The sequence below is a fragment of the Podarcis muralis genome, chromosome 5 (assembly GCF_964188315.1).
Source record: "Podarcis muralis chromosome 5, rPodMur119.hap1.1, whole genome shotgun sequence".
NCBI classification, from domain to species: Eukaryota; Metazoa; Chordata; class Lepidosauria; order Squamata; family Lacertidae; genus Podarcis; species Podarcis muralis.
The window spans coordinates 7,995,258-8,018,524 of record NC_135659.1 but is presented as its reverse complement, the minus strand read 5'-3'; the positions used below and the strand labels follow the sequence as shown (position 1 = coordinate 8,018,524).

Genomic DNA, 23,267 nt, shown 5'->3' with positions numbered 1-23,267 from the left:
TCAGATTTTTTCACCCCAGCCCATTTCAAAGGGGTCTTGAGCAGGGCAATACTTTCAAAACAAAGACATTCCAAGAAATAAAACAAAATACAACAATATCTTATAGATTCAAACGACGTTCTAGTTTTCAGCCTAGATCACTGAAGAAATGGGTCCGGCAAGTGTTGCAAAAACAAATGCTTCGTATAAATCGATCGCTTCCAAACTGTGCTGCAGTGAGCCTCCTCAAGGGCAAATCAGCATAGCAAGACAGACCCCTTGGCTTCGGCTGGGGAGGGCGGGATATAAATAAATAAATTATTATTATTATTATTATTATTATTATTATTATTATTATTATTATTGGTAGTAACCCGCATTTTGTGGTAATCCACATTTCTTCTCAGTCTAGGAACGAGAAAACTATGAGAAAATAGGGAGAGCAATGTGATGTGGGGCAAACACACAAAGAAGAGAACTTCCTTTCCAAAAGACCAAACACTTTTCCAATATGCTATAGTAGCCGCTAGAACACTTATAGCACAAAACTGGAAAACATCGAAAATCCCAACTATAAGGGAGTAGCAATCTAAATTGTTTGATTATATAGAATTGGCAGAAATGACACAGAAAATAAGAAACCAAAAGACCACAAAGTTTAATGATGAATGGAATAAATTTATGTCATATATTGAACTAGAGGTTAAAAACTTAAAAATCACAGTAGGCTAGAAATTACGCCTGTGACGCAAAGAGATTTAAGAAAACGAAACTGCAGATTACAATATTTTGTATCATACTCCGAAACCAGAGATGAAGGGAAGTCGTAAGTTTAATTTGTCGGTGTTTTTTGTTATGAAATTTCTTTTTTTTCTTTTTTCTGTGTTTGGTATGTTTTTCTTTTTTCTCTGTTGTTTGAATGTCTGTGTAATGAATTGAAATTAATAAAAATAAAAATTAAAAGAAAAGAAAAGAAGAGAACTTCCTTTCCAAAAGCTGGGTTTCCACACTAATGCCCGGCAGAAGCACCAAGATTTATGGAGGGAAACACAAGTCACCATGCTCTTTTTCAGCAAGTCCCCTCATGCTTCCTTTTTATCTTTATTGTCACGTTACAATCCATACAATGTTCTAATCAAGTAAAACTGGCCTGGAGGCAAAATGTACTTATGCATTTCCTTAAAAAATTGTTACTTAATTTGAGAAGCGCGGATGCAACCAAATACTGACCGCCCAAATTAAACAAGATAGCACCAACATGTTAGTAAAAAAAAAGGTAAAGGTATGCAAGAATCATTAAGCAAAAAAGAAACCTATTCTTTATCTAAATTTAGAGCAAGTATAGATATAAATGTTTTGGTGATTTCAAAGGTTGTCACAGTAGCCTCCATGGTAACATGTTTGAAATTCTAAGAATTTTGCTTTTGCATCCCTATTTAAAATGACTAAACAGTTATATTTATTATTGCCAGCTTTGGTTTTCAGTCATGAGAGCTGATTCAATAAATGCGGAGATGTTTTTCTCCATAGTAGCGGCTTCTCCTAAGACCTGCAACAACTGGACCTGATGGAATGGGGGGTCCCTAGGGTGGTGGTAACTACTAGAAATGTAGCCTTATTGGAGTTCACCGATTGGGTCTGCGTTGCTCCTAGACGGGAGGAAGGAAGTCAAATGACACCGAGGTTGGTTCAAAGAAAGAGTTTATTCTGCTCTCCGGATAGCAGAAGGCACTTGCGTGATTAATCCACAGCAAGTCCAAAGAAATGAGAAATTTCATACAGTATATATATATCCTCCAGGCACCCTCTCCCTCCTTCCCTAGGAATCCAACCACGTCAGCCTATGTACGCAGGTTGACATCACATATGTTCCTGCTCTGGTATTCTTAACCATAAAAGGGTATTCCTTCCTATACTTCTGACCATAAAAGGATCTTCCTTCCTGTACTTCTGACCATAAAAGGATCTTCCTGTTCCTACTCTTATCTTGGAGCAAGAGGTCACCGTCTCCGAGAACACACTCTGGCGCTCTTCCCAGACTGGGTCTGTGGTCTTTGTGGTCAGGACATAAGAAAAGGCACAGACGTGTCTTCTCTGTTCTACTGGTACTGTCAGGGTCATCCCTTGCCGTGACTGATAAAGGAGAGAGTTTCTTTATGCAGCTGTGTCCTTGTTATGCATTTGCTCAACAGCTCAAGTTTTATGCATTTTAGAGTGCTCTCTTGGAGAAAGAAGAAGGGGGGGGGGGTTGAGTCAGTTTTAAACTGACTGCACAGAAACCCATTCCTTCACTACAACAGGGGTGGGCATCTCTCAGCTTAATATCAAAAGCTCTCCCCTCTGCAAGTGAACAGCTCAGGAGTCTTGCAAGAGGGATCCTCCCTGTTAAGGCAGGGAGAAAGAGCAAGAGAATAAGAGAGGAAAAAAGAAAGAAGAGATAACATAACCTCGCCCAGTTTTGACTCTGGCCACGTCCACATGTGATCCCTGACAGATTACCTCTAAATGAATGCAGCCCAAAACAAGAAAACGGGGTAAAGAGACCCTGTTCTGTGCTCAGTAACTCCTTGCCTAGACAAAGGATGTGTGCAAATGAGTTCATAACTGCTCATTATGGGTTGTCTACCCCTGCACTACTTCAAGAATGCAGCAGTGGCAAGGGCAAGGCAGCATCCAGGAATCATTTGACTTGGCTGGGAGTTGCGATGCCACAAATTTATTTGATTTATTTCTATCCTGTCTTTCAACCAACTGACTGCTAAAAGGACCTGAGAAACATTTTAAACAATTCATTCAATGTCTTACTGTCGGTTTTTTGCCTTCTTTCAATACAGTCTTCCTTCTGAGAACGCCTTGAATAGTAACAGCTCCTGGATACAAATGAACAGCTAAATCCTCAGACTCTGCAGAACTATAAAAAAGAATGAGTAAAAGACGGGAATACACAAAATATCCCAATAGCAGTTCTCCAAGCATGATTTAACTTGAAATTAACATCTGTGTTAATGTTGCCATGTCATTTATTGGATTTCACTGTGGAAAAAGTCATTGGCTATGACTTTTGGCTGCTTCAATGGATGTTTCCCCCAGAAGCACAAGTAACATGCCCTCCAGTTCAGCAAATTAATCTTAAATAAAAATAACTTTCAACATTACGGATAGACATATTACAACTACAATAAATCCGAAACAGCAAAATGTTCAGATTCAATTTCATTTAAAAAACCCAAACCCCACTCATCTCACACGTGTGATTTTTAATTATTCAGACCTGGTAGAAAGGCGATTTGTTAAGATTCCGAGTTGCAGAAACTGAAAAAAGCAAGAGCTAAATACATGCACAATACCACATCAATGTGTTTGAAAACAGTGACAGAAGAAGCATGGAAGCAGAAAGCTTGACCCAGAGCAGTTAATTTAATCTGTTTCTACATGGCTTGTAGTGAACAGCTGACCAGCTTTCAAGAGGACAAATGTGACTGATGCAACTGTGTGTGTCTGAGTGCATGCCAAGCAGTTTATGTGGGCACAGCCATCGGCTCTCTAGAGACAGTCTGAGAATTTCTGAAGCATCTTGGAAAAATTCTTCCATTCACTCTTCATCTGTTTGTCAAGTGTAAACTTGACAGATCTAACAACCTGAACCTGTCAAGAGTCCACCAGTTTTGGCAAGGCATCCAATGCGTATCTTAACTCCAGGTGATGCTTGATTTTTATAGTTGTTTGAGCTAGGTTTCTTGGATGGCCACAGTGTTATAGAGAAAGAAGTTTAATTAGGAATGTAAAACAGCTGGACGTGTATGGAAGCTTCCAAGCAGTTTTGCATAAAATGCCATTCAGAATGGGTTGAAGCCAATAACTGATGTTCATGCAATTTATTAAAATATATGACTCAGACGGGGGAAGGGCACCAATGCAAAAATTTCAAGAAAGTATTTTGGATATTAAGGCGCTTAGGTACCAACATCATTCTTGCCACCCCAATTACTTTCAACATAATACTTTAAAAACACATCTAGGCTTTTCCAGGTAATAGTGCAATACTTTAAGAAATGAAATTTGCAGATCAGAACAAGCCAGCCACATTCTATAAAGATATGATTAAGACACAAAAGAGGGAAGACCTATTTTTAAAGGGAAAGTTCACTGACATGATTTGCCCAAGGAAGCCAGAAAGATCAGGTGTGTCAGATTGCACCCACTTCAATATCAACCAAGTCACCAACACCAGAGGAAAAAGTCTGACCCCTGAACACAAGGGGCTGGTACCTGCTGCCCTTCATGTGGCCTCGATAGCCATTTCGTGCCATTCTTGTCACCGGACCAAGAGAATGGTATAATCTGTTCCTGTTGAATTCCATTATAAATTGTATGTATTACACATTTTTAAATTCACAGTCATTATCATTTGTCAGAACACTGCAAACAGGCTCCCTTTCTGCCACATTGCTACTACATCTCGTTCTGTGACCAACAGCATACTTCATTGAGAAAAAATAACTTTCTTATTTGGACATGTGTTCTTAATATGAGCACCCACTGAGAATCAGAAAAGCTGCTTTAAAACTTATCTTTTTAAAAAGGCAGAACAGAACTCTACATTGCTAAACACTTAAAACGTATTATGAGAAGCCATTACTACAATTTTGCAGAAAAATACCCGGAGAATAATACCTCAAGTTTTGCCTAGTTCTTGCAAGGAAAGTATGCAACACACACACACACACACACACACACACACACACACACACACCCAGACACAGAGCTTTTAAGCATGGACTTGTGCCTGGAAAGAGCAGGGCAAAAGGCAAGTGTGGATAAGCCCTCCGGATAAATTAGTGTTATTTTTATGTGTAATTATTAGTTTATTTCCTAAATGTTTATATTTATTTACATAATTGCTTGTATCACAAGATGCAGTATTTTCAATGAATATCAAACGCAAGGCTGAGCTTACATCGTTTCAAGTAATGGCACCTTTTACTTTTAAACAACTTCAGAGCTTAAAAAGAAAAGCACAATTCCCAAGAGCAATACAGCTGATTAAAATGGTAAAAATACAACCAGATCCATAAATTTCATTTGGATACAACTTCAATACTTACTATCTTAAATATTCACTAATTATTTTACAACCTTTGGTTAATAAACAGTATTTATCAACAACTGAAATGGTTGATGATTTAACACCAGCCAAGAGGGGCATCCATTTCTGTAATGTATAAATGGCTTAATATCCAAGTTTCCAAGTGGTGTACAATTGGGATACGGCATAAAATCATTTAAAAATCAGAAAAACTCACTTAAAATGCTTGCTTAAATGAATAAATAAAAAGTCTTCACGAAATGTGAAGAGTTTGACAGGGAGGGGGCCTGAGTAATCTGGGTAGGAGAGAGTTCCACAGAATTGGACCCACAGTACTGAATGCCTGGTTCTTGATTGATATGAGCTATGAATCTATCTGAGCCATTGGGGAACTACTAATAGAGACTCCTCCAAATATTTTCAATGACTGGGCAAGTGTATTAGGAGTCAAGTGGACTCAAGTTGCTAAGGTTCTTGTAAATTAATACAAGAGTCTAGAGATGGTAGCATAAGGCAGCATATTTTATTAATAATATTTATATATCACTAGATCATAAAAACATCAAAGAAGTTTACAATAAAAACTATGTATAATAAAAACACATAAAAATAAAATAAAATTGGAGACCATCTACTCCATTATGGAAAGATGTGTTCTTAATTGCCTATATAAGGATGCTAGAAGAGAAAGGTTTTCAGCAGTCATTTAGTGGAGTATTCCATAGGACTGGGCCGATGACACCGAAAGCTCTATTTTTGTAAACCACTTTGAGGTTTGTTTGTTTTTTTACAATCAAGTGGTGTATACATTTTATGAAATAAAAAAAAAAATCTAAATTACACCAGCAGTTTTTGTAATAGCACTTTGCAAAGAAATATGAGCAGAATTGAATATACAAATTAGGGAGAAATTTTATCTAATAAGAAGAGATGAGAGTATTCTGAGAGAAATTTTGTAACCCACATCGAGAGGCTGCAGAGAGGATGCTAAATCCTCGGAAGTTAAAATGAAGTGATTACATTTGGAAAACTGGTGAGTAAAGTTCCTAACACTGAAACAATTTCTTTATTGTTTTGGCTAAAAATATATAGACTGTTTCACACAATTCAGAAGCCAGAGTCAATTGTTTATCCTCACAGGACCCCCTGACAAAAATAAATCTACCTTCAAGGACTCTTCCAATCTTGGAACACTGAAAATAAATGGGTCTATTCTGAGTAATATGTAATACCACCCTTGGCTAGCACAACTGCAACACCTCTTCATTTAGACATTCCCACAGCAGCATAATATGATCCAAATATGCAACAAGCATATTCAAAAGGACCCGCTTTTAACTCAGAATGATGGTCTGATCTACTTTGCTTAGAATGGGATGTTCCTGTAATAGTTTCTTTATCAAAACATCTGGGTTATTATTGTCCATTGTAGTGGAAAAGGAAGAAACATAAAATTTACTAATTAGCATAATAAAATTTAGTAAAATTAAATAAAAATGCACATACACTTTCACAACCACACCATGATATGGCCTGCCTGTTGGTTACTCTCAAAGGATTCAAAAATTATTTATTTATTTTAATTAAAACTGGGGGGGGGGGGAGAGGATGGGACGGGATGACAATAATAGTTTTGACACAGATATACTGTACTTTCAATGTCCTCCACAAAGCAAAGAACCACATAGTCTCACTCTTTAAGCAAAGAGCTACTATTGTGTGGTTCTTTGGTTCTTGCTAGATCTGTATACCAATATCAACACTCCAAGACTTTGGCCACCTCGTGAGAAGAGAAGACTCCCTGGAAAAGACCCTGATGTTGGGAAAGATGGAGGGCACAAGGAGAAGGGGACAACAGAGGACGAGATGGTGGGACAGTGTTCTCGAAGCTACCAGCATGAGTTTGACCAAACTGCAGGAGGCAGTGGAAGACAGGAGTGCCTGGCGTGCTCTGGTCCAGGGGGTCACAAAGAATCGGACACGACTAAACAACAAAGATCTGTAGTATTTTACAGGCTCTGCCCTTGGGCTTGTGCCTCTGGCAAGGTACCTGCTTTATATATACCTGGGTGTGGCAGAGCACAAGGCAAACGTCACACTTTTGCACATTTTAAAATATATGTTGAGTGCAAGGGAATGTCACTAAAATAAAGCAATGTGCCTTAGTGACACTGCAATTTCACAAATAATAACTTATGTGCTGTGTTTCAAATATTTTTAATTATTCAATTCTAAATATTTTTTAAATATTTCAAATATTTTGTACTGCTTTTCAATAAAAATTTTTTCAAGTGTTTCATGTGTTTCACTAGTTTCATGTGCACTTTCCCATGGGTCTCATAGGTCTCATAAAGCAGGTGTTCTCAATGACTCCTAGCTCCCAGAAGAGATGTTGATGACCAGTGATACAGTGGTACCCCGCAAGACGAACGCCTTGCAAGACGGAAAACCCGCTAGACGAAAGGGTTTTCCGTTTTGGAGGCGCTTCGCAAAACGAATTTCCCTATGGGCTTGCTTCGTAAGACGAAAGCCCATAGGGAAATCTCCGGGACAGCGGGGAAGCGCAGCGTGTCTTCCCCACTGTCCTCGGACCTCCTCCCGCCGCCCGCCATTGGAACGAAGCTCCGATGCCGGGCGGGGGGGGGGGCGGGGACACCTCCTCCCGCCATCGGAACGAAGCTCCGATGCCGGGCGGGGGGCGGGGACACATCCTCCCGCCGCCTGCCATTGGAACGAAGCTCCGATGGCGGGCGGCGGGGCGGGGACACCTTCTCCCGCCGCCCGCCATCGGAACGAAGCTCCGATGGCGGGCGGGGGGGCGGGAACGCGTCCTCCCGCTGCCTGCCATCGGAACGAAGCTCCGATGCCGGGCGGGGGCGGGGACACCTCCTCCCGCCGCCCGCCATCGGAAGGAAGCTCCGATGCCGGGCAGGGGGGGCGGGGACACCTTCTCCCGCCGCCCGCCATTGGAACGAAGCTCCGATGCCGGGCGGGGGGGCAGGGACACCTTCTCCCGCCGCCTGCCATTGGAACGAAGCTCCGATGCCGGGCGGGGGGGGCGGGGGGCGGGGACACCTTCTCCCGCCGCCGGGCTTCGGATGGCTTTCCTGAAGACTTGGGGTGGGAGGAGGGTTTGCCTTCCCACCGCCAACATTCAGAATGCTGTTCTGAATGTTGGCGGTGGGGAGGAAAAACCCTCCTCCCACGCAAGCCCCGGGAACAGAGGGAAAGCGCTGCGCGCCTTCCCCTCTGTTCCCGTACCTGTCCTGAAGGCTTGCGGTGGGGAGAAAAGCCCTTCTCCGCACCGCCAGCCTGGCAGGCGGTTTCCCTAGGAACGCATTAATTGATTTTCAATGCATTCCTATGGGAAACCGTGCTTCGCAAGATGAAAAACTCGCAAGAAGAATAAACTTGCGGAACGAATTAATTTCGTCTTGCGAGGCACCACTGTATAAGAAGTCCATTCCTCGAACCTATTTTTGTTTTGCCAGCCTCTCAGTGGCTTCAGGGGAAAAGCCATCCTGTCCTAAGTGTGTCACACTAAGCATCAATCACAGCTTAGTGTCAAAAAAGAGGAAATGACCTCTTTTCACCTTGGTAAAGGTAAAGGTAAAGGGACCCCTGACCGTTATGTCCAGTCACAGACAACTCTGGGGTTGTGGCGCTCATCTTGCTTTACTAGCCGAGGGAGTTGGCATTTGTCCGCAGACAGCTTCTGGGTCATGTGGCCAGCATGACTAAGCCACTTCTGGCGAACCAGAGAAGTGTATGGAAATGCCGTTTACCTTCCCACCGGAATGGTACCTATTTATCTACTTGCACTTTGATGTGCTTTCGAACTGCTAGGTTGGCAGGAGCTGGGACCGAACAACAGGAGCTCACACCATCGCAGGGATTCGAACTGCCGACCTTCTGATTGGCAAGACCTAGGCTCTGTGGTTTAGACCACAGCGCCACCCGCAATGGGGTAAGCTATCAATTGCTCCTGTCTCAGATGTCATTTGGTGGGACTGCAACACCATGATATACTTATAAATACTGTATCATTTTCATAGGCAAGGTAGAATTGTGCAAATAGAACATAACGTTTTGGATAAATCACATTGACAAGACTTGCAGATACCTTTGAAGCACTTCCAACTTGGAAGCTGCTTTTGATATTAAAGGACTTAGTACAGGCCAATTCTTCAGTGCAACTTTCAGAACTGGTCAGAAAGTCCCTTAGCTGCAAGAATGGCCAGGCAACTGATAGATACATAGGGTATTACTTGGGCAAAAATGTTTCTCATGCAATAGGGAGTTTATTCCAATATGAGAAATGTGAAGGGCACAAAGCATCGTGATCTTATAGAATCATAGAGTTGGGTCATCTAGTCCAAATCTCAACTAGACCATACATAACAGATGGCCATCCAACCTCTGCTTAAAAACCTCCAAGGAAAGAGACATCACCACCTCTTGTGGGAGTCTGTTCCACTGTCAAATAGCTCTTACTGACAGAATGTTCTTCCTGATGTTTAGCTGGGATCTCATAAATCAACTGCTGCCTGTAAGTCACCATGCAGAAATATTAACTATCAAGGTTGGTGGCCTGAATGCAGTCACGTGGTTCAGAGGAGAAAAGCAGTGTATGAACAGGCCACAGTTTTTGGGGGCCAGAAGTTATTGATTGGCTCCTTATGAATAGCACTACCACCTTCCGGACATCCACAATAGCAGTACTGCAGTACAGCTAAGACTAGTAAGAGCAGTTCCCTTAGGAGCTGCCACAGTGGAACATAGAATGAAAGCCTCCAGTTCAAGATCCTGGTTCCTGTTGGACCTTGTATTTTCCAACTTACTAGCTTCCTGACCATGATTGCACCACCTTCTCCCAAGTCTAAGTAATGTTGAAGCTATGCAATTAAATGTGAAGAGTTACAGAAGGTTCTTGTAGAAGAGGACAATGTATATCCAAGGGGCAGACAACACTCAACATGTGATATTGGGCTTGAAAGCCTATTTGCCATTCCAGGAAGCACTGCAGGGCTGCTAGCACTCTAGGGGACGAATCTAGGCTTCAGGCTATGAAGGAATTGAGAGCTGTCTCTCAGTTCTGGATGCTGCTTTTGGCATGATCCAGCAATGATCTAGACACAGAATTGGAGGCTGCAGGGGCACCAGATGGAGAGCTGGGTCTGGGTGATTGCAAAAGATAGGAAGAGCACTGCATCTGAGGTATTGGCCAAGAACTCATAGAGGAACCTCCCAGACTACCAGAGCCATTAGGGCCAGAGTCAGGATCTCAACTGACACCCTTCCCTGAGCCAGAACTAGATACCTGGCAGCATAAAAAGAAGGCTAAGGAACAAAGGAGGAGTGCCCACTTTCATGCCAGAGGGCTGGCCTTTTAAGGTTTTCTCAAAGGGGAGGGACCTGGAGGTGGCAGTCTGTAGATAGAGACATAAAAGATCTTGGAAAGGTTGCTCACTTGGAGCTGTCTGTGGTCCAGTAGCCTTCAACTAGCTTGCCTTGCTGTTTTACCCATGGGTTCCAGCACTGAACCATAACGCAATAGATGTTAACAGTTTTCCAACTGGGAGTGGCAGCTAGCCTGACCAGGCACAGATGTTAGACAGAATTCTCTTGAAGCAAAAGTCCAGTGACACCATACCACTGAAATATATTGTCATGTGATATAGTTAAGATTGCTTCACATGCTAGTCTGTTCTATTTCACGTAGGAAAAGCATGGAACCTCAAAAGAGCTCCCTGACTAAAAAACAACTACTTAGGGATGAGCACACATTCCATGCGTATTTTGCACATATTCTTCTACATGGAAACGCAGAAGAACTGTGATCTGTGAAGCATTTGAACAAAACAGAGATATAGTGGCTTCTCTTACCTTTCAAATGCTGGCCATGAAGTCTCTTCACTCAGCTCAGAACCATCACTGCTACCTAAAATCAGAATAAGAGTTTAAACTAAATAATCCTCTCATTCTATGATTTATTTGCCAATCATAATGGAATTGTCCATAATGAAGTACTGTTTAAAAATATATATATTATTTGAGTCGATTTGTGTGTTAGAAGATAAAGATAAATAGTATAAAGCAGAGGAAATGGAAGATGCAGGTTCATAACACTTGGGAAAAGAAGTACAGTTGTGTATTCTTGCTGCTGCTCTTCTAATATAGTTCATTTTTACAAAATGCTGCTGTCAATCTTGTTAGAAATTGAAGCACTAAAGGCAAAATAAAGTGAGTGTCCCTTGCTGGATTAATTCTGATTATGCTTTATTAAAATAAAACCTACCCAGTCTTTTATTTGAAAATCAGAAGGGGGGGGGGCAACATCACATATGGCTAAAGCTTCTTGCCCTTTCCCAGAGGAAAAAATTGGATGCTCGGCAGAGCAAATGATATAATGGTTGTTATGTTATGGTATTATACAATAGTTAAAATTTGAAAATCAATAAAATTATATTTGAAAAAAGAGAGAAAATTTGGATTCTTTTAATTCTTGTACAAAGGGGGAGGAGATAGTAGTAAAAAGAATTAAATGGCTTACTTTCAGGTACATGCATGTTGAAAATACATGCCCTGTGGTTCTAATGCCAGGTGAATACCACAAAAGTTCAATTACAGAATTTTATTATGATTTTTAAACCAAGCCAAATTTCTATTGCACAGAAAGGAAAATATGTGTGTGTGTTAAATAAATGTGTATCTTGCACTTTCACCACTCAGAACCCCACTAAGGGCTTTAAAGTCTTTTTGGATCCCAGTGAATTATGGCTCCAAAAATGTATGCAACAACTCATGTTTGTCCTGCACAGTGGCAAAAAAAAAGATTTAAAAAAAAAGATAGCAAAGCAACATTACTATGTGACCATCAAAGCCAAGGAGATATAGGTTCTTATTTTCAAACAAAAGGCCACAATTCTAAACACACTCCCTGAAGAGATAGGTATCTCTGAATTCAGAGGGAGTTAAATTTTATTCTTAAGCTGTGTAAGCCCACCCAGAAAAAAAATATATTTTAAGGGTAGAAAATAAATGTATGAACATGTAACTGAAGGCCAAAACAGATATGCACTTTATTATTAGTGTGCATTGAACTTCATGGAGTAACAAAAGGGTAAGTCCCTATGCTGAGATGTGGCTGACGCATTTGCAATCTTGTCGTTAAATGAACGGGTGAGGCAACACAAGAAAACAGCATGAAGTGGCGGCAAGAGTGCTAAAAGAAAAGTTTAAGCAATGGGTAGGGATGAGGGGTTAAGGCTTTCCTAAAAAGATGGTATTGGTAAGCTTGGAGGAATTTGAAGGAAAAGGTGAAGGAAAGATACACACAGGGCTAGATTCAACTCACTGGTTGCACTAGTGGAAGTCCATGCAAAAGGGCTTCCCTCTCCCCTCCGCCTTCCAAATTGGCTCGGGGGTGTGTGTGTGCTGGGTGAACCCCAAGAATAGTGCATGGAGAAAGGAAAAGGAAGATTGTTCCATTGGGACAAGCAGATAAGCTTGCACTGATGGAATGTTTGCAACCACACAACCCTAGACTTAAAAGCAGGAAGGGAGAAAGTATGGGCTTATTGAAAGGAGCAGGAGGCCCCTGTTTAGCTAAGGTGGAGGAGTGAAGCTCATTGGCATATGGGGATATGAAGGCAGAGAAATAAATGGTCACTGAAGGCTTTAAAGATTAAGACAATGGAGCCATGCTGAATATGGGAATGGAAATGAAGCCAGTATAGGAACTGAATATAATTCTGAGCAATGAGAGAGGCAAATCATTATGACACTGCAATTGTGGATTGAAGTGTTTCCCCTAAATCTGTCTGAATAATTCAGCTTGCACTCAAAACAACTCGTAAGTATCTTCCAGCCCAGACAGAACCTGCATTTTTCATGCAATTTCTAATACATCTCAGGGATTTGTGCATTCAAAAACTATAAATGAAGTCTTTGTTACAAAGGGGTAAAAATGGTGATACATGCAGATTCTTACTCATGACGCTTCTAAAAAGCTTCAAGTTAGAGAGAACAAAAAAAATCAGATTATTTTTCTAAAAACACTGTGACCAGTAGGAGTACATATGAGCGCAGATTGTGGTTTGGCCGTCAATTGGTCTGGGCAAGGTTACAACAGAAATAGAAATGCGATGCGATGACAGGCAGGATGTGAACAAAGGGTGAAATGGTTATGATAAATGATGGTTAACCCCCAATTTAAGGCAACATAAATATTGTTTATGAATGTTTACAAGTACTGCATTTATTTAGTGCCAAACAACGTATGATTTCTGATAATAGAAAAAATGATGAAATAATTATATCCAAAGCAATTAAACATAACATATTTCTGTGATATGTTCATGACGCCAAAAGGAGCTACACTGTAGTGGAGCGTGAACTGCAAAGTTAAAATAAAAAGAAGGCCTACTTAGGTCACAACGGTGCTTTCCTCAAAGAGATATTGCACAGAGGACTTCTTCTGAAACAGATAAGCAAGGGCTTGCCCACACTTCTGTTTGTTCCGTGCCTAGAAAGCATGAGTCCGAGTGGTCTTCTGCTTGACCTGTGTTTTCTAGGCACAGTTCCAAGTGGTTTTACCCTTGCCCTGCTCCTTTCTCAGGGAAAACCCAAATTACCATTTGCTCCAATTGAGCGCTAAAGAGCAGCTTTTCCTGGGGGGAAGCAGCAGGATGAGAGAACGTGTGAATAAGCCCCCAGTTGTATATAAAAAATAGTAACTAGCAGAGTGTCATTAGCAACCTGGAGCAGAATTCTGAAACAGCTGCCACATATTCTCTAATACCAGAAGAGGGAAGGTCCTTGGCAGAACAGCAGGTACTGGCTGAGTAGGGAGGGAGGCATTCAGGAGACGAGAAAGTTTTAAGTCTCTTATTCTATACTCTTCTTCAGTTCAGCAAGGAAGGATGAAGGCAACCGTTTAGATCTTATTTTCTTTGGTTGGTGCCTCACGTCCAGGGTCTTTCCTGATACTAATGGAACCCTGAGAACAGCATGAAACACCACAGACACTATCAGTACAGAGGCAGCAGTAAAGGTAAAAGGTAAGGGACCCCTGGACAGTTAAGTCCAGTCAAAAGCGACTATGGGCTCATCTTGCTTTCAGGCCGAGGGAGCCGGCGTTTGTCCAGTGTTTTCCGGGTCATGTGGCCAACATGACTAAACCGCTACTGGTGCACGAAGGACCGCGATGAGTGCCAGAGCACATGGAAACGCCGTTTACCTTCCCGCTGCAGCGGTACCTATATATCTACTTGCACTGGCATGCTTTCAAATTGCTAGGTTGGCAGGAGCTGGGACAGAGCAATGGGAGCTCACTTCATCACAGGGATTCGAACCACCGACGTTCCGATTGGCAAGCCCAAGAGGCTCAGTGGTTTAGACCACAGCGCCAGCAGCAGTATCAATGCTTGGTACTGGATTTGGCGCTGAGGATAGATCAACTGACACACAGCAATGTTATGACTATTATAGAGCCAGCTGTTATTAATTACACTGACAGAACTGGAGAGATGCAAATTTGCAAAGCCTGTGAGAGCAACCATGGGGACCTCTGACTCATATGCAAAATCAAGCCCAACAGGGGTGTGAATTGGACCCACAATGCAGTTTTTCCCAAACCATGACCATTGGCTCCACAACTGACATCATATGTAACATCACATATGGGACAGGTAACAATTGGCTGCAAAGTAAAATTGGGGGTGCATTCATCAAGGGTCATCAAGCATGCCATCCACCATAAGAGGGGCAGTCCAGAGAAGACCAAGACCAAACAGGATGCATGTGTGGCCAGAGCTGCTGTCTTGTGAGCAAAGCAAAATTCAGTGCTCTCAGAAGCACTTTCACTTGGGTATTTCCATCTTTGGGAAGGGAGTTGGTCACTAGACCAGATATTGGCGAGTCAACTGATGGGGGTTTGCGGAGAGCCGTGAACTCAGGTTCCAGATTATAAAATTTATTAGTAAGAAACACATTATTAACATTTTATATTGAAGCTTTTTCAGAGTTCATCCTTTTCTTAGGGTAAAAAAAGCCTTATGTGGAACTGTTCCAGTACCATAAAAAATGATCCCTCTAATACTTTTGGATACAAGCCTAGAAATACCTTTCACTGCTCAGTAGGCTTAACATCTTACCTATTGAAATTCCACTAGAAAGAGTGGAGCTCTCTGCCTGTCCCCTGGATGGGGCATGTGGCTCCATGACACTGTCATCTAACAGATGCCTTGGTCCTGCATTGGGGAATGTTGCGCTTTTGAACTCTGCTGTGTTCGTTTTATGAATAAAACTACAAAAAGAACAAAGGAGATAAAAACAACTACTTTAGGACATAACACATTTTACGTATCAAGGTAATACATTTTCTAGTACTCATGTTCTAGTTCCCCACGATAACAATCCAAGTCAGCATGGCAATTATATAAACAAAAGAGTACACCAAGCGTGTACGACAGGGATCTATTGCAGAGGGGATTCACGCATTTTGAACATGGACACAAAAAGTATGAATGTTTAAGTGGCAAAATAACTACACAGTGATTTACCACACCTTCTTTTTAAAATGACTGCATTTTCCCTGCAACAACGCTAGCAATAAAGGACTGGCTCCCTGGTACATGCACCATTCACAATTCATGGTGCTATGTGTAGATTTTGCCATTAACACTAGAAAATTTGGGAGCCGTTTCAAAAGTAAATGTAAAGCAACCCTCCCTGTGTAATGGTGTTTTCATAAGTTTTTGAGGTGATTAATAAATAAGTGCTAATTTGCATTAGATCAGCTCAGGAGGCACAAAGGGATATTTCAAATGGCAGTAGGATTCCTACAGAGAAGACTGCACAAACTGTGGTCCAACTGGCCAAGCACAGCCACCAGTTATGTACTATGGCTGCCAGGAATCTGATACGACACCAGGCCCACACAGGTTGCAAAAGCGGGAGACTTTATGAATCCCTGGTAGCCTTCCATATGTGGCTGGTGGCGAGCTAGCTCCACCTTAATGAACCTAAAACAGGCCTGTGGAAAAAAATCAACTGCACACTGCTCATTCATGGTGTCCTGGCTTATTTTACGCCATGGCTTTAATGATACATGCAAAGCAGGCCGCTAGATGCTAAAACAAAACGACAAAAAGGTACCAAGACAAATCATTCTTTAAGTAATAAGATTGGGGCTCATGGGATAAAAGGGCTAACATACGGGGATTATGTCAACAACACACAGCATCTAAGCTGAATTTCAAATCAAATGCTAACTTGTATCCTAAACTGTGACATTTTCTATGCCCGTGTGGCATCAGATTCCTTGGGGATGGAGGAGTCGGTGGTAGCAATGCTCCTTCAGCTGTAGCATTTTTTCGAACACTTTGCGGCGAAACTCCCACTTCAGGACCTGGAAAAAAGAAAGAGAGAGCAAATTTTAGGTGAACACGACAAATACTTATCACACTTATGACTCCCCAATTTCTATGCCCAAACTAGAGTTGATAATTTAAAAAATACATGAATGGATTCTTATATAACAAATATTTATTTAAATATATTTAAAAAATGTCCAGTAGCATCTTAGAGACCAACTAAGTTTGTTCTTGGTATAAGCTTTCGTGTGCATGCAGACTTCTTCAGATACACTGAAACAGAAGTCACCAGACCCTTATATATAGTGGGAGGGTGGGGTGGGGTTTTTCTCAGGAGGGTGGTAGGAGATGGGTGATTGATTTAATGGGTATAATAAACCTGCGGGCGACTGTTAACGACTGCAATTAGTCCTACAGGAAACTACAGTCCTACAGATGACCAAAAATAGCTTTAGCATATGTAATGAGACAAGAATCCAATATCTCTATTAAGATCAGGTCTCTCCATGGTTTTCAGTTTAGTGATAAGTTGTAATTCAGCAACTTCTCTTTCAAGTCTGTTTCTGAGATTCTTTTGTAATAAGACAGCTGCTTTGAGATCCTGTACTGAATGTCCTGGGAGATTGAAGTGTTCTCCTACTGGCTCCTACTGGTATTCATTTATTTATTTTAAAAACACACCAAATGTTGTTGAAATATCAAAATATTTGGCCCTGGCATGAACATATTAAGCCTTTGGTAACTAGTATCCTCAAACTGAAGTCAGACAAGGAAATAGGTTTGTGAAAACTAGAGAACTAACGCATGTGAAAATTGGCATGCTTAACACATTCTTTTAGCTGATACTATGGAGATGTAAGAGATATTTCAGTAATTGGCCTATGTCATATGTCTGTATGGTATGTGGACATCCTTAATAGTAATATTGGGAGATATTCCTGCAATCTGAAGATTCTCCAAATATGGAAAATGTCTCCTGAAATGTACAAAATGCCTTATTCTCCAGACACAGAAAATGCACACACTATTAGGTATGGGTATTTTATGTTATTACTGACTCACTTCTAGAGAAAGAATATTCAGATGGAGGGATTTGTAAAAAGTTGGAAATGAATTCCTAGAAAAATTCTCTCCTAAGCTCTAAACACAGCAGCTCTCTATCCCTAAATCTGTCTCCTGACTACCTCAACTCCATTTTTTAAAAAGAACACAGCAAGAGCTCCTTAGAATGCTCATTGCTTTTTACCGAATAATGGAAGTCCACAAGAACATCCTTCTCAAAATACACACAAATGAAAAGCAGCCACTGATACCACCTTTAAAATAGATGTGTTCAAGTAATTTGTTGGCATTTGTTAAATGTTGTAAACATGTTTTTAGTGTTTGGTTAGTATGTAGTTTTTAATCACAGTTCATAGTATACGCGGGTGGCGCTGTGGGTTAAACCACAGAGCCTAGGGCTTGCTGATCGGAAGGTCGGCGGTTCGAATCCCTGTGACGGGGTGAGCTCGTTGTTGCTCGGTCCCTGCTCCTGCCAACCTAGCAGTTCGAAAGCACGTCAAGTGCAAGTAGATAAATAGGTACCACTCTGGCGGGAAGGTAAACGGCGTTTCTGTGCGCTGCTTTGGTTCGCCAGAAGCAGCTTAGTCATGCTGGCCACATAACATGTACGCCAGCTCTCTCGGCCAGTAAAGCGAGATGAGCGCCGCAACCCCAGAGTCGTCCGCGACTGGACCTAACGGTCAGGGGTCCCTTTATCTTTTACCATAGTATTATAGAGCTGGAAGCGACCACGATGGTCATCTAGTCCAAATGCCTGCAATGCAGGAATGTTTTACCCAACATGGGGCTCAAACCCACAACCTTGAGATTAAGAGTCTCACGCTCTACCAACTGAGCTATCCCAGGTAAGTTGCAATTTTAAGTTTTATTCTTATTAAGAAACAAGAAGTACCTCCAGTGTTTAAGTTATCACTGAACAGCTGAAACCAGCTACCACTGTATAATAGTTGCAAGACTTTAAAAGCATTGGGCCAGTGTATATTCTTCAGGACATCTTTGACTCTGTTTTAACACCTTCAACAGACAAGTTTAGAAACAAAGAAACGTTAAAAAATATTTAAACTTTATTGTTGTCTGGTAAACATTTACCTACTAAATCTTCACGAGATGCAGCAGAACGTGGGGTGCTTGTTCCGGGTTCAATCTTTAATGAAAGCCTGCATTTAGAAACAACCACAAAAAGGTTTGCTTATAAGGCAATATAGGTGGGAACCGGTAGACAATGCTTTTTCATGTATTCATATGCTATACACCACCCTGGGGTCTATTTAGAGGGAAAATGGGTTAGAAATACTTTTATTAAACAATTGAAACATGTAAGTTAGTTGGGACTAACTTAAGTCATTTTCCCATGGATAATTATTTGAAGACTTTGGTTGCTACCTATGGCTTATCTTTAAATTACAATGAAGGGAGATGCAAGGCAGACTACAATTCAAGGAGCTCCCAAAAATTGCAAACTAAGGGATTGCTCTTGCCTTCATTTCTTGTTCTTTATGAAATACCAAAAGCGGCTTAGTCATGCTGGCCACATGACCCGGGAAAACTGTCTGTGGACAAACGCTGGCTCCCTAGGCCTGTAAAGTGAGATGAGCACCGCAACCCCAGAGTTGTCTGTGACTGGACTTAACTGTCAGGGGTCCTTTACCTTTACGAAATATTACTTAGCTTTAAAAGCAAAAACAATTGTTATATTCTAATTTACACGATTTTATACTTACTTATAATTGTCATCTTCCACAAACTTCTGAAGTTCTTCTATATACTGAACAGAATTCAAGTATTTTTGAACATGAGGCAACACAGGAATATCTAGACAGCAAGCAAATTGTAATCAGCATTTTGGTATCCTTTATCAAGAGCTGACTTTTGCACATGTTTGTTTTTTTTAATTGCTTATCCCATCCCATAGATGCACTACATCTTATTACTTCCTTAAAATACGCAATTAACACCTCATGCTTCTCACACCCCATTAATTTCTGGGCAACAAAATACGTTATGCCATCCTTCAAAAAGATAAAACAAATGCAAACAAAAGCAGGGAACTGTAGATTAACCGCACAAGTGTATGGAAAAACACACTATAATGGACAATGGATGTTATTCTGTTGTGGTACTAACTCCTAGAGGGGTAGCCAGATTAGTCTACTGCAGCAAAACTAAGGGTGGAATTCAAACATTCTGTCCCAAAGGTCCGCATAAACAAACAGATTTTCAAACATCACTTAAGTATATAATAATATACTTGGTAAACTACTATTACAACTAAGGAAGCATGCCTAACACCTGATCTGTGCTCTAGGTGTCCTTTCACCTGCCTCTACTTTCCTCCACTACCATGGAAGCCCCTGCTCCACCCACAGAAGGCTCAGGTTATTTTGGAGGTACTGTGCCACCAGCAGTAAACAAGTGCAAGGCTTTGAAATGGGACATTGTGAGGGTGAGGTGGAGTGAGGTCAGTCAAGGATCCATTGGACAGGTGAGGGTCCTGATCTGGGTCCTTCTCTTGCACCACCCTAGAACTGCCACGGGAAAGGGGAAAAAAGACTATTCCTCTCTCCACATTCTGCTGTAATTAACCAGAGCCAGTAGGGCTTTGGAAGAGGTGTTGGCTCTGCCACTCCAAATGTCCCCAGAGTTGGGTAAAACTTGCCTTGTGAGTGTTATGCTCCGTTAGGAGGGAACTCTTGCATTTGATGGGTAGCTGACCCCAGAAAATAGGTGATTAGAATTAATGGATTTTATATTCAGAGAACCTTATTCAGTGATTAATTACAATGCTGCAGTATGAATGCATAGCAACTTACCATATTCACATGACTGCTGTAAGTCTGAAATTATTCTGAGTATGTTATTCATCAAGTTTGATCTCTGCTCATTTTCCAAAATACTCCCTGTCGATGGGTATGCCGAGTCAATGTATGTCAAATCTGAGAGATAAATACCTGGACAACAGAAGATCACACACAAAAAAAGATTTTTTTGTCTTGGTCAACAAAATCCAAAATGTTTAGCATTATATCCAATGCTGCTGTTTCAGAGGCGCAGCTGATTTTCCGTTGCACAACAGAACTTTCCACTTCTCCACCGCTTGTGCTGGAGGACCCCCCAGAGCAGATTTTAAGGGTGTGCAAGGGAAAGAGAGGGAAAGTCCCATTGCGTAAACACAACTCGGTGTGTCCAGTGTTGGATATAATCCATAATCAGAAGCATATCCTTTCAGTTGTGCTTTAAGCTGGAGAACAAGTGACAAGGCACTGAAGATATGAGGAACATGTAGCTTTGCCATATCTGAAAACTGAATGCTGTTACTAGGCTATAAGGTTTCACATATTTAAAAGCATGTTTACAAATCAACAAGTTAAAAGTATTTGGTTAATGGGCATTTCTTTTCCCTTCAACCTTATTTTTAAATCAATAGTATTTTCTACATCCAGGTTTTGTTTTTGTTTAACTTTCTAGATAAACCACAGTCATGTTTTTAGGTCTTGTTATGTAGTCATGGAGTAAAATTTAAAGCTGTTATATTTAGAGGAAGCTGAGTTCTTACAAATAATAGCACATGGTCAAGAAGTCACAGAACTGAGTAAAATACTTTATATCTTAGTCTATAATAACATTCTGAAATGTTTTATAATATTCTGAAATTGCCATGAGCAATTGTACATGGACTTTAAAAATCCTATGTAAGACGTTTTTGAAGGACAATTTGGCAAAAACAGCCCTACTGTAGCACAGAGTTAATTCAATGAATTAGATAATGTTACAGTCATACCTCGGGTTGAAGTAGCTTCAAGTTAAGTATTTTTGGGTTGTGCTCCGCAGCAACCCGCAAGTAACAGAGTGTGTTACTTCCTGGTTTTGCCACTCGCGCATGCGCAGACACTCAAAATGAGATCACATGCATGCATGGAAGCGGCGAAACGCGACCCGTGCATGCACAGACGCGTCTTACGTTTACTTCAGGATGCGAACGGGGCTCGAATGGATTCCGTTCGTATCCAGAGGTACCACTGTATTAAGTTTGTCTCTAAGCAAAAAAGTGATGCCAGAGAGAGAGGAAAGAATGTCACATACTTAACCCCAACCTACAAGGGATGTCAGTAATATTCTGAATTTCAGAGAATGAGCTGATTATCAAGAAGCAAAACTCCTTCCCTGATTATCAAGTAGCAAAGAATTGGGTTTGATGGTTGATCATGTGGTTTGGTTTGCATTTTAAAGCAAAGCTACCTAATTTGCACTTGAATTTGAATTTTACAATGAATTTCTCAAACAAACAAAAATGTGACGTGTATATTAAAGGTAAAGGGGACCCCTGACCATTAGGTCCAGTTGTGACCGACTCTGGGGTTGCGGCGCTCATCTCGCTTTACAGGCTGAGGGAGCTGGCGTTTGTCCGCAGACAGTTTTTCTGGGTCATGTGGCCAGCATGACTAAGCTGCTTCTGGCGAAACCAGAGCAGCGCACGGAAACGCCCTTTACCTTCCCACCGGAGCGGTACCTATTTATCTACTTGCACTTTGACATGCTTTCGAACTGCTAGGTTGGCAGGAACAGGGACCGAGCAACGGGAGCTCACCCCGTCGCGGGGATTTGAACCTCCGACCTTCTGATCAGCAAATCCTAGGCTCTGTGGTTTAACCCACAGCGCCACCCGCGTCCCTTGATGTGTATATTAGGGGAATGTAAATAAAATGCAAATTTTAGTGAAAATAACAAAAAAATGCATGTTAGAAAAAAAATCTATAAAACTATGTATTGTTAGGCAAAACTGCAAACAAAAATGTGCATATTAGGATAACTGTGCACTATATGCTTGAGAAGTTTTGTGAATACTTTAAAATAATCACAAAGTGATGCAGAAATCTATTGAGCTGATTGAAAAAATGAGACAGGGAAAGAACCAAAACTGACAGATTTGAACGCCACTTGATCTTGCCAGAAGTGATCTTCTTGAACTGACCCTTTGCCCTGAAATATTCTTCCAAGGCTTCAATGTTACAATAATGTTCTTCCAAAGCGCTAACCTTATATCAAAAGGTCTCCTAGGAAAATTTCGAACTAGATTGGTTGGATAAACAAAGCGTCACCAGCCCTCACTGCCTGACTACAATGCTGCAATTGTATACTGCCAGTCCAACATGAAGTCAGGCTTTAGTTTTACTCCTCTCTGAATTAAAGTAATTATTCTTAGAAATGCATCTATGGTGACTTGGCGAGTTTGCTTACATCTAAGTTAACTTGGGGAACTAAAGTACTTAAAAATAAGGTTTGCTCTGCTCTTCTACATTCTGAGAGTTATTATATGCCATACTGTAAAAATAAATGCTTGCTACAGATAATTAAAAACTGCTCTGATTTGCGTTGATTCTAAATAACCACAATCTTCATAAATTGTACTTGCAGAACTTTAAGCTTTTGAAGTATTCAAGTACTGTAGTTATACAGAAAACGTTGCACCTTTGAGACATGGTGGGGTGCCTTGAATTTGTTCATTATCTCTGTCTGATTGTTGAGTTTAAAGATTTGGCAGAATGATGGCAGCCAATGTAGGTAAGTTCAATGGCAAAATTAATTTAAATTACATGTGTAAGTTTTGCAGGTTTCTAGCATGAAGTTCATGCAATTGTTTACCTTGCCTACATAAGATATTTAGAATAAAACACTAAGATAGTTGCTATTAATCAAAATTAAGACTTAAGTGTTTTATTTTCCTCTCAAAATACTGTAAAACTGTTAACTGGCATGTGACTCTT

At 41.0% G+C, this 23,267-nt stretch overlaps 1 protein-coding gene and 1 non-coding gene across 5 annotated transcripts in view; both read right to left on the bottom strand.

Annotated features, from left to right (window-relative positions):
• RALGPS2 (Ral GEF with PH domain and SH3 binding motif 2) overlaps positions 1-23,267 on the bottom strand; it is a 123,596-nt gene that overhangs the window by 13,481 nt on the left and 86,848 nt on the right. For 3 of the 4 annotated variants that reach the window (XM_077928240.1, XM_028732353.2, XM_028732354.2), the window contains 8 exons: positions 20,316-20,453; positions 19,227-19,317; positions 18,595-18,662; positions 16,343-16,478; positions 15,223-15,374; positions 10,952-11,006; positions 4,249-4,326; positions 2,785-2,890 (listed from right to left, as the gene is read on the bottom strand). In XM_077928240.1, the coding sequence (XP_077784366.1) occupies positions 2,785-2,890; positions 4,249-4,326; positions 10,952-11,006; positions 15,223-15,374; positions 16,343-16,478; positions 18,595-18,662; positions 19,227-19,317; positions 20,316-20,453 (824 nt within the window). The remainder of the gene's footprint in view (positions 1-2,784; positions 2,891-4,248; positions 4,327-10,951; positions 11,007-15,222; positions 15,375-16,342; positions 16,479-18,594; positions 18,663-19,226; positions 19,318-20,315; positions 20,454-23,267) is intronic. The other variant, XM_028732356.2, reaches the window with a different exon arrangement.
• TRNAK-CUU (transfer RNA lysine (anticodon CUU)) lies at positions 18,279-18,352 on the bottom strand. The gene has a single exon. It is a non-coding gene; the product is annotated as a tRNA-Lys (tRNA).